The sequence below is a fragment of the Mustela nivalis genome, assembly GCF_964662115.1.
Source record: "Mustela nivalis genome assembly, chromosome: 3".
NCBI lineage: Eukaryota > Metazoa > Chordata > Mammalia > Carnivora > Mustelidae > Mustela > Mustela nivalis.
The window spans coordinates 151,634,699-151,647,090 of record NC_139022.1 but is presented as its reverse complement, the minus strand read 5'-3'; the positions used below and the strand labels follow the sequence as shown (position 1 = coordinate 151,647,090).

The 12,392-nt window shown below is 36.7% G+C and overlaps 1 protein-coding gene across 2 annotated transcripts in view; it reads left to right on the top strand.

Moving 5' to 3' along the window:
• The window catches only part of NIPBL (NIPBL cohesin loading factor), a 205,418-nt gene that overhangs the window by 173,590 nt on the left and 19,436 nt on the right, over positions 1–12,392 (top strand). For both annotated transcript variants that reach the window (XM_082724196.1, XM_082724197.1), the window contains exons 33-34: positions 7,885–7,993; positions 9,456–9,592. In XM_082724196.1, coding sequence (XP_082580322.1) covers positions 7,885–7,993; positions 9,456–9,592 — 246 coding nt within the window. The remainder of the gene's footprint in view (positions 1–7,884; positions 7,994–9,455; positions 9,593–12,392) is intronic.

Below are 12,392 nucleotides of genomic sequence, written 5' to 3'. Positions count from 1 at the left end.
TCATGAGTAGAAGTCTGGGTCACTGAGCCCATGTATAACCTCCTTCCCTGTCACCATGGACAGTTTGTTCATCAGCCCATTGAGCAATAAGGGTAGTTGGGAAAGAGGCTGATATCCTCCAAGAAGATACCTACAAAATGAGTCTTCTTATCCACTTGATTATTTAATTATTCCTCTGCTGACATCACCCTTCGGTGAACATTCATGTGAGACACAAGTATCCTGTTTTTTGCTTAATCGGAGATGTCTATCCACATGCCTATTTTCTAAATTTCCTTGTCCCCAGCTTTCTAATCCTCTTCCTTCCAAGTCCCTAGCCATCCAGCCAAACTGTTGGCCACAGCCCATGAATCAGTGTAATACAAAGTCATATTTCTGGTCGTTCCTTCTTCCAACAAAGTGAACAGCCAGGTACACTGCTCAGAAGTTCTGCCTGGTGGAAGAATTTCCCTTCACCACTGTCCTTCAGGGATGTTCCAGTCAGGAGCTATAGTGCTGCAGATGTCTACTTTGGAATGGTCCTGTGTATCGTGCAGACCCAGATGTAAACCAGGCTGAAGTCTTCCTCTCCTCTGCTGGTTGATCATAGGGGATGATCGTAAGGATCTCCACATGAGTCCATAGGTACAGGCTGGAAGAGAGACCCTATAGCAGGAATGAGAACCATAGGCATTTGGGCTGCTCTCACCCAGTCACATCTATACCACTTACATTTGATGATGACTGCTGCTGTGCATACCCAGCTTTATATCTTGGGTTGGGGGGTCAGGTAGCACCCAGTTCATCTCAGGTAGCTCAGATTGCATGGTAGTGTGGTGACCCATAGCTAGGCATTTAGTATCTACTAAGCCCCAGTAGCATGCCAGGAGCTCTCTTTAAAAAGAGAGTAGTTATCTGCAGAGAACAACAAGGCTTTGCTCCAAAATCCTAAGGGTTTGTACTGCATGCAGTCCCCCTATGGGATCCTTCCAAAGGCTCCAAACCTGCTGCTGACACTTCAGACACCTTTGGATCATCTGACCCATGGTGCCAGCAGCTTGCCCAGCAGCCTGGATCTTGTGCACAGCCTTCCTCTCTTCTAGGCCCTACTCTAGCACAGGCAGCATCTCAGGTCACTCAGCAAATGAGCGAGAGTAATACATTCAGAAAAAGAATTTGTTGCCTCTAAAATCAAAAGCCCACTAGGCATTGTGCCTCTCTTTTTGATTATACATAGGAAAGGCCAGATGGAACAGTTTATCCTTTACCTTAGAAGGGTTATCTCAACATACCCCACACCACTAAGACACTAGTAATTTCACTGAAGTAGAAGACCCCTGAATTGTTGTTGGATGTATTTCCCCACCTTTTGACACACACAAGTCTTAGCAGTAAGTCTAGAGTGGTTGCTACTTTTTGCCTTTGACAGGGATGGAGAAAAAGACCTCTGCCAGAAGGTCCCAGGCAACCAGGGAATGTATTAATTCACTCAAGTAATACCTTATCTGGTACAGCAGCTGGAGTTGAAGTCACCACATGGTTAAGCTTATGCTAATCCACTGTCATTCCCCAAGATCCATCTGTCTACTGCATAGGCCAAATAAGTAGGTTTAATGAGAAGGTGGTATGAATTACCATCTCTGCATCCTTCAAGTCTCTGATGATACCACTAATCTTGACAGCCCCTCCAGTAGTGTAGTATTGCTTTTAGTGTACTATTTTCCTGGGTAGAAGCATTCCTCATGGCTCCCACTTGGCCTTCCCACCATAATAGCCCTCACTGCATAGATCAGAGAACCAACGTGAGGATTCTGTCAGCTGCTGAGTATATCTATTCCAATTTTGCATTTTTGTACTAGGAAATAATCACAAGGTGTATTTGGGGACCCACTGGACTCAGTGTGAAACAGACCAGAGTTATACCTCCACTGACCACCTGACCTCCAAACCCCACCCCTACTCTGACTTATGGGCTACAGCAACCTTTAGGGTCTCCTGGAATTAGTGCCAGTTCAGAACCAACATCTAATAATCCCTAAAAGGTCTGATCAATTTCCTTTTCTTCAGTGTACAGTTAATCTGATAAAAGACCATAGGTCCCTTTGCGTAAGGTTAAGTAAAGAATTAACAGTATATTTTCCATAGAGTATGGGACTCCTTCCATACTTAAGGAATCAAGAGGATTCCTCAGAGAATGACAGAATGTGTATGTCACCAAAATTCATATGTTGAAGCCTAATCCCTAATGTGATACTAGGAGGTGGGGCTTTGGGGGCATGATTAGATCATGAGGGTGGAGCCCTTGTGAATCAGATTAATGCTCTTCTAAGAAGAAACACAGAGAGATGATCTCTCTGTTCTCTACCACATAACAAGAAGACCATCATCTGCAAGCTAGGAAAAGAATCTTCACCAGAAGATGCTGGCACCTTTGTCTCGGATTTCCCAGCTTCCAGAACTATGAGAAATAAATCTCTAAGCCACCTAGTCTATGGTATTTATTATAGCAGCCCAAGCTAAGACAGAAATTGGTACCAAAAAGTAGGATACAGCTGAAAACAATGTGAAAGTGACTTTGGAGCTGGGTAATATGTAAAGACTAGAACAGTTTTGATGTGCTAATACTAGAAAAAGCTGATATTTTGAGGGACCTTGAAAGGCAGTTCTGGTGAGGGCTCAGAGAGAAAAGAAGCTGTAGAGAAAGATTTTGTCTAGTTAGAGAATACTTATATTCATGTACAGTATGTTGGTAGAAATACTGACAATAAAGGCCATTCTGATGGGGTCTCAGACGGAACTGAGAAACATGCTGTTGGACAGCGGAAAAAGCAGTCTTTGTTACAAAGGGGCAAAGAACTTGGCTGAGTTGTTTCTTGTTCTGGTGTTTTATGAAAGCTAGAACTTCAAGCATGAAATTGGATATTTAGCTAAGGAGAGTTCTCAGTAAAGTGTTGAAGGAGCAATTTGCGTTGTTTGTAATCAAATACTGTCTCTCCTTCAGCCAGTGAGTGGGTAAAAAGACTGATATATCCACACAGTTTCATAGTATTCCACATCATAAAGGAACAAACTGTTGATACATACAACTTAGGTGAATAATGAAAACATTATGCAGAGTGAAGGAAGCCCTACACAGAAGAGTACATGTTTTGATTTATATGAAGTTCTAGGAAAGGCAAAATTAGTCTGTATTGGAAAGACTCAGAAGAATGATTGCAGGGGGTCAGGGATTGACTGGGAAGTAACGTGAGGGAACTTTCAAGGATGATGGTAATATTCTCTACCAGTGGTTCTAAGAGTTAAAGTTACTGAGAGTACCTGCAACTTGTTAGATACACGAATTCTAAGGCTTTACCCCAGTAACTCAGGGTGGGCCTCCATTCTATATTTTATAGCCTCTCCAGATGATTCTGATATGAGCTAAAGATATAGATCACTGTTCTGTATCTTGATAGGAGTTTGAGTTCTAATGGTGAATGCACTTAACAAAACTGAGGAAATGAACACTGAAGATTTGAACATTTGATTTTGTGTAAATTTTATCTCAAAGAGGAAAAAAGTATACTGTTTACAGTTTAGTTTGAAATACATCAAAAATAAGACAGATAAAGATGTATGTGTATGTATACATATGTATATGTATATACATGCGCTTATGCATATATATAAGCATAAGGCTGGTTTAACATCAGTGTTTGTGTATGATTTAACACCAAAGTAGAAGAAATAAGTAATCACTCCAGGGAGCACAGGACAAGTTTTTGATAAAATTTAATAACTTTGAATGGTAACTTCTAATAAAGTAGGAACAAATTCTTTTTTTTTTTTTTAAGATTTTATTCATTCATTTGACAGAGATTACAAGTAGGCAGAGAGGCAGTCAGAGAGAGGAGGAAGCAGGCTCCCTGCTGAGCAGAGAGCCCGATGCGGGACTCAATTGCAGGACTCGATTGCAGGACCCTGGGATCATGACCTGAGCTGAAGGCAGAGGCTTTAACCCACTGAGCCACCAGGCACCCCAAGTAGGAACAAAGTCTAACAAAATAACTATAAACCTAAAATGAAAATCATGCAAAATGGGAATAAGTTCAGAGATCTCATCAAAATAAAAAATAATCGGCAAGGGGCACCTGGCTGGCTCAGTTGGTAGAGCATGTATTTTTGAGCTCAGGGTCTTGAGTTCAAGCTTCATGCTGGGTGTGGAGCCTGCTTAAAAATAAAAGAAGAGGGTGCCTGGGTGGCTCAGTGGGTTAAGCCTCTGCCTTCAGCTCAAATCGTGATCTCAGGGACCTGGGATCGAGTCCCGCATCGGGCTCTCTGCTCAGCATGGGGCCTGCTTCTCCCCCCATCTCTCTCTGCCTGCCTCTCTGCCTACTTGCAATCTCTCTGTCAAATAAATAAGTAAAGTCTTTTTAAAAAAATTTTTTTTTAATAAAAGAAGAAAAAAATACAGTCATCAGATATGTTGAGATGATTGTAAAATGTATGTGGAAAAGCAGAGAACTAAAAATAATGGTCATTTTTTTTAAGATTTTTTTTATTTTTATTTATTTGACAGAACACAAGTAGGCAGAGAGGCAGACAGAGAGAGAGGAGGAAGCAGGCTCCCTGCTGAGCAGAGAGCCCGATGCGGGACTCGATCCCAGGACCCTGAGATCATGACCTGAGCTGAAGGCAGTGGCTTAACCCACTGAGCCACCCAGGCGCCCATAATGGTCATTTTTAAAATGCAGGAGAACTGACTTGCCTTACCAAATATAGGACTTATTTTAAAGATACAGTAGATAGTGTGGTACTAAATAGACCAAGAGAACAAGATGGAGAGCCCAAAAATAAGCCTCCATGTATTTAGGATATACTTTTTTTTTTTTTTTAAGATTTTATTTATTTATTTGACAGAGAGAAATCACAAGTAGACAGAGGGGCAGGCACAGAGAGAGAGAGGGAAGCAGGCTCCCCGCCGAGCAGAGAGCCCGATGCGGGACTCGATCCCAGGACCCTGAGATCATGACCTGAGCCGAAGGCAGCGGCTTAACCCACTGAGCCACCCAGGCGCCCCTGGATATACTTTTAAAATAGAAGTGGCACTGCAGCTAATGAGGAAAGAGCAGAGTTCTTAGCAAATGGGGCTGGGACGATTGGCTATCAAAAAGGAATTTTTCTTTTCTTTTTTCTTTTTTCCTTTTTTAAGATTTGCTTCCTACTCTGGGGCCCCTCAATGGCTCATTTGGCTAGGTGTCCAACTCTTGGTTTCTGCTCAGGTCATGATCTCAGGGTAAGGAGATCAAGCCCCACATCAGGCTCCGTGGTCAGAGACTGCTTGAGATTGTTTCTCCCTCTCCCTCTGCCCTCCCACCACTCCAGCACACACACGCATGCTCTCTTTCTCTCTCTCAAATAAGTAAATCTTAAAAAAAAAAAAAATTGATTCTTACTTCCAACTGAGTAATCCCCTCCATATAAAGAAAATCTTTAATTCCTTTAGAAGATAATATATGTGAATATATTTTTGACCTTTCTGTAGGGAAAGATTTCTTAAACGAGTTCCAAAGCCATTAACCTTAAAAGATTGATAAATTTCAGTGTGTTGAAAGGAAGTACAAGAGAACAAGATGGAGAGCCCAAAGTCTTAATTTTAAATCTTTTAATTTAAAGATATCTTAAGGCAAAAACACAAGTCACAAACTGGGAAATGATATTTGACACACATGTGACATGGAAAAAAGGATCATTATTAAGAATATGTGAAGAACTCCTCTTCTATAAACCAACATAAGGCAAGAGTCCCAGTCGGAAAATAAGTAAAAGGCATGAATAGGCATTTCATACAAGAAATAGCACATATAGCCTATACAGTGTTCAACTTCACTAATAATATGGAAATTACAAATCAAAACTGTGTTTTACATTCATTTGATTAGTGGAAATTGAGAAGTCAGATGATAACAAATGATGGAAAAGTGATGAATTAAACAGTATCTCTTAAACTATTAATTGAGAAAATACTACAGCAATTTGAAAAAATATAGCATTGGGATGCCTGGGTGGCTCAGTCGGTTAGGCTGCTGCCTTTGGCTCAGGTCATGATCCCGGGATCCTGGGATCGAGTCCTGCATCGGGCTCCTTGTCTAGCAGGGAGCCTGCTTCTCTCTCTGCCTCTGCCTGCCACTCTGCCTGCGTGTCCTCTCTCTCTGACAAATAAATAAAATTTTAAAAATATATATATATAGCATTATTTCATAAAGTTGAACAATTTATATAATCTGTGACCTAGTATTTCCACAAAAAGGTACTTCCACTTAAAGGTATATACCCAACAAAGTCTTGCATATGTGTGCAAGGAGACAAAAGAATTTTCATTATGCCATCAAAAATGTCTAATTCTATCTAAATTAATTGCAGTATATCTAAAGTAATAGCAATATTAACACAGTAGCCTGTTGCTTATCAGTTAAAATGAATAAAATACAGTCATTTGCAACACCCTGGATTACAGTTAGGGACATAATGCTGAGTGAACAAGGCAAGTCCCAGAAGCCAACATCTAGCATTATACGTTTTAGAAAGTTGAAAATCAGGCAAAACTATAAGCAGTATACAGCTTACACGATTTTTTTAAGCAAAGAAATTAGAAAATTCCTGATAATGGTTACCTTGAAGTGACACAGAAGATGGAATAAGGGAAGGAGCACATTGGGAAAATAAAAGTCCATGGAAATCTTCTTGTTCTTGAGAACCAAAATACAGGATTTATACTTTTGTGTATACTTAATCTCTTGGAAAGGAAAAAGAGAAAATAAGGAAGAGAGGATTGTTTTCTGCTCCTTCCTGGAAAAGACTAGTATGTGATTTTAGTAGCTGCTTAAAGAATCGAGTTGTGGATCAGGACAAGTAGAATTTGCTGTACAGAGTTGAAACTGAAAATTGAAAGTTTCTTTGATTTATTTCTTTAAGTTGAAGAGGATGTGGGCAACATACATGTTATGTTATACTGATTGCTGTCAATTGTTTTAATTATTTGTGCATCTTGTAGTGAAAGTTTAAACTTGAGCTATCCCAAACTAGCCACATGTGTTTTTGTTTTTGTTTTTGTTTTTGTTTTTTAACTTAATTTGAATTTTTGTTTTTATTTTATTTTAATTCTTCGGTCATGCTAGCAACATTTCACATGTTTAGTAGCTGCACATGTCTTTTGGCAACCATATTGGACAGCACAGATAAAGAATATTTCCATCATTGCAGGAAGTTATATTGGACAGCGCTAGAACTCTTCATGAAAATCAAATACACATTTCAACTTCCTTAATATCTCCAGAGTTGTATTAGCTAGTCTGTATTAACAAAAATATACCAAAGATGACTTTACAACTGACCTATGATTATAAAAATTTGAATTTGTATAGTTAGACTGATCTTTTCTCCTCATCTCCTCATTCCTAATACTTTTCTTGCATTGTTGATTAATAATTTGGCAAAGGATAATACAAAAAAGAAATCTAGGCTTATGTTTTGTAATTTAAAAATTGAAGGTGCAATTCAGATGAAGTTATATTAAAAATGTAATTAACTTACACTTTTTTGATCTATCAAAGGCCTTGAAATAAGGAAGAATATAAATTCTTTAAAATAATCCAGCTAGCACTGAGCATTAAGGAAAGTTACCGTTCTCATTTCTCTCAGGTCCTACATACAGCAGTTAAAATACTTCATACTAACATTGTTTGAAAGTGTTTATTAGATATTTTAAAACATTTGCTATAGATTTTTTATTTATTTGCATTTTCCATATTAATTGTTAATGACAAATTGAAAGCTTTTTATGGACACATTTAATGCATTTATATTACTATTGCCTAATGAATAATTATACCGGGATTTTTTTTTTTTATATATATACATATATAGTTGTTGAAGTCCGAAGAGGATTCCTCATATAAACCTGTGAAGAAAGCTTGTACTCAACTTGTTGATAACCTAGTTGAGCACATTCTTAAATATGAGGAATCTCTAGCTGGTAAGACATTTTATATATTGGTAATTAAGTTGATTTTATAAGATATTTTAAAATACTTTGGGCACATTTCTCAATTTTGCTTCTGGTTCTACTTAGCCTAATAATTAATCACACTTTTAAATGAAGGGGTTTTTTTTGTTTGATGTTGCATCCTAGATTGTATTGTTTAGGTTGACTAAGATTATCTAGAGCAGTATAATAAAAGCATAGGTCTCATCTCTTCTACATCTTTCAGTAGCATAATTTTAAATGTTATGTTGAACAGACATCAAAGTCCAGGTGCTAATACGGGTTTAGCTAGTTGCACTCATCCAAAAACTGCTTGATATCTTTTAAATGATACAGAATTTTCTCTCAAAAATGAAATTGTTTTAACTATGATAAAAATGTTTTTAAAAGATTTGTAGTACATTCCTAATATCATTTATAATTGTTATATAAAATGTGTTTAATCTTGAGCGACATAAAACGGTTAATTTTTTTTTAAGTTGACAAATTCCTTAAATACTTAATATTTTATATTATCTGTTTCATTATTTACCAGTCACAGATTTGAAGTTTATAAATAATTATATAAAACTATAAAAGTAATTGATAATCTATTGCTTAAAGCGCCCAAGAATAACATTACTTCCCATATCCTAATGTACATTGATGAGGAACAATAGTCAGCCTTGGTCATTCTCCAGAATTGGGAGCCTTATAGAGGTACCATTATGGCACCCAAGGAAATTGTTGCTATCCTTTATATTTTATATGCAGTTTATTTTCTTTAATTTTTTTTCTTCATTTTCCATGTGTACCTCTTTTTCTTTTTATCTCCTAGTTCTGTTTCCCCTGTTTAAGCCTATCCTAGATTTTAAGGGTGATACTGTTGTCAGTGTTGAAAAATTGCTGATCTCTTCTAAACACTAATTTGCCTCCTGAGAAGCACTGTATCTCCTAACCAGGAGCATTTTCCTCCCACTGGAGCATAGTTTACTTTTCTGAGGTAGCACTGGTCCAGCTTCTTAATTTGTCATGCCACTCTTTTAACATTCTTCTACCATGATAGCATCTCTCTTTTCCCAGTACCCTCAAACACAGTATCACCACAGCTAATTTGTTTTTGTCCCCCTTTGCTAACTTTCCCTTACTTACTTCCATCCTTTATAGATACCAGCAACACCATGTTTATTCCCAAAACCCCATTCCTAAACTTAGCTTCCATTCTACTTATTAACTTCAACCCTATACCCCTTAGTGTAAAATTTGTCTTCTATAGCACAGCCTCTTTGTCTTCTTAATATATGTAATATGTATAATAAAAGAAAAAATGTAGAAAGTCTAGTATCATAAGAAATGCTAATCTTTTACTGAAGCATGTATTAAATCAGTTGAGGGGGTGATATTGACTAACTTAAATAATTGTATAATTTCCACTGCCTTGTCATATTTTAGTATCTTATTTCTGTTTTTCCAGACTCTGACAATAAAGGTGTGAATTCTGGAAGATTGGTAGCTTGCATAACCACTTTGTTCTTATTCAGCAAGATAAGACCTCAGCTCATGGTTAAACACGCCATGACTATGCAGCCATACCTTACCACTAAATGTAGTGTAAGTATAGAGCTGTCCTACTTTTCTGTCTTACCATGTAGTATTTTCAATTTAGAATTCACATGATGTCATCCACACTTTCACTGACCAGCTGTGTCTTGTACTCAAATATATGTTCTAATATTTGTGGCAAGTTATCTACAGACATTTTCCTGATGTATTATAAATGAAGTTCAGGCTTCATTTCCTTTATAAGCTCCTCAGTTCAAACCCTCAGTAAATGCTTACTAAATGTTGTAACTACTGCTAAGACCTCAAAGATGAATGAGGCAGAGTTCCTCTCATTGAGAAATTTACTGTCTTTTGGATTCTAAATTTGCTTTTCATTTGTTATTTCAGTATATTTTCTTATATTGTATTTATTTTCTAATACATCAATATATTGAATATGGAAAATCTAGTCTATCAGAGATATTAGGTGCTTGTTTTAAGTTAATATTGCACATACTCTTTTTCTAAGGTTAAATGTGAAAATCAAATAAAGCATTGCTTATGTAAAATCATCCATCAATTTATATGACAGCATGGTGAGTTAAGTGGCTTATTACAAACACTAAATTTTGAAGTAGTCCAAAAACTTTAAAATGTAAATAGTTTTTTTACTTGCTATGTTTCCAGTGTTCCTAAAGAACTAATTTTAACTGTTTTCTCTACTAGATTTGCTTTGCTGCTATGGTCTCGTTTTTTGGTGATCTAAAATTAACAAGTTCTAGATGAAAAACCTGAGAAATTTTAACTACGGAAAGTACCAGAAGATAAATATATAAAAACAACATATAATATTTCTGAGATCCTCATTCTATCTTTAGGGCTTGTATTAGATCCAGAAATAAATTGATTAATACATAATCTATGGCCAGTAGTAATAGCTAATATTTATTGAGCACAGTGCCAAGTACTATGAAAAATTTTACATGCATTATCTCATTTACCTTTTGAAGTAGGTATCATTATTATCTCAGTTTTACAAATAAGAAACTAAAGCCTTGAGAATATAAATAGCTTGCCCAGTGTATCACAGCTGAGACACTGTGAGGACTTTGGGACTTTGCCCAGTCCCAAAGCTAGAATTCAACCCCATGTCTGTCTGCTTCTAAGAACTGGTCTATTAATGTAACTTGCATGAATAGGCCATGCTTGAACCAATATTATTGTAGCAAGATTACTTTGAAAACATTTTATACAGTTTTTATATGTCTGTTTGTGTGTGTGTATATACATATGTGCGTATTTATGTATTTTTTTATCATGTCAGATGGGTAATGTGCCAAGGTTATAACAGGGTGTAAGGGAGGCACATGTCCCATAAGAGTGTGAACACCTGGGGCGCCTGGGTGGCTCAGTGGGTTAAAGTCTCTGCCTTCAGCTCAGGTCATGATCCCAGGGTCTTGGGATTGAGCCCCACATCCGGCTTTCTGCTTGGCCGGGAGCCTGCTTTCCCCTCCCTCTCTGTCTGCCTCTCTGCCTACTTATGATCTCTGTCTGTCAAATGAAAAAAAAAAAAAAAAAAAGAGTGTGAACACCCTCTCAACATGCTTATGAACTAGAAAAGGATCTATAAATATATTTTTTATTGAATCCTGTGGGTATGCTAAAAGGAAGGATGAATGTTGGAAAGTTTTATACACATACACGCAGAGTTTTATATAAATGAGGCCATCTCCTATATATTAGACACATTTAATTTTTTTTGTTTTCTTTATCCTGCCTCCCTCCATCTTTATTCTTCTTCATCTCGGGATGAACAACCTGGAGTATCCTTACATACTGTATCCATACTTCTGTAATTGTGCACATATACACACATATATAACTGGTTGACCAGTTTTTTTTAAATCAAGTTATATGCATATCATATTAATATATATGTATTATATATGTACACAATATCCATCTTATAAGTGTTCTATGATTTATTTAACCATTTTCCATTTTGGCAGGTTTTTACATTGTTTCCTATTGATAAGCACTACAAACAGTTTCTTAATAAACATCCCTACTCATATATCTTTAAATTGGGGTGCTTTTTTTTCTTTGGGATGGATCCTAGGAAATGGACTTGTTAGATTAAGGGAATGTTCTTTTGGGTTTGGGTTTTTTAATAGATTTTTCCAAATTGCTGATGGACATGTTTTATAGCTCTATGGAAACCAGTATATGACAATCTATGTCATTTTTACACTTTTTGCCAGTAGGGTATAAAGGAATAGTTCATTCTTGCTTCATTTTACCTTCCCTGATGTCCAAGAAGGTTGAATGTCTTTTTTATGATATTAACCAGTTGCACTTGATTCTCTGTGATTTGACTATATCATTTGACCATTTTACCTTTGAATTATGGAACTTTTTTAAAAATTCTTTACTCTTAAATTTTTTAGATATGAAGCATCTTATGTTATAGTCATTTAAAGTATTTTTCTTAGTATTACATTCTTCTGCTCTTTTCCTTCACAATTTCTGCCTTTAAATTTTTCTTCTAGATTTAAGTTAATTCTTTTACTTGACTTTCTAGGTGAGAAATGTTAAGAGTAGTTTCAAAAATTTTAACTATGATTCTCAGGTGAATTTATCTTAACAAAAATTCTTCATCCCCAGTCTACTTTACTCCATGCACCTATTATTTAAAGCAGGTGGGAGAGGGCTGGAAATGACAGGATTTCTATGTTACTTAGACTATTCATCTTACTTATGTTTTATTTAATCCTCTGGGTGTGCTGAAAGGATGGATGAATGTAAGATGGTGATTTTTTTAAGTGAGAGGTAATAAGCTCAGTGTCCAAAACGAGTGTTAGTAACCTGT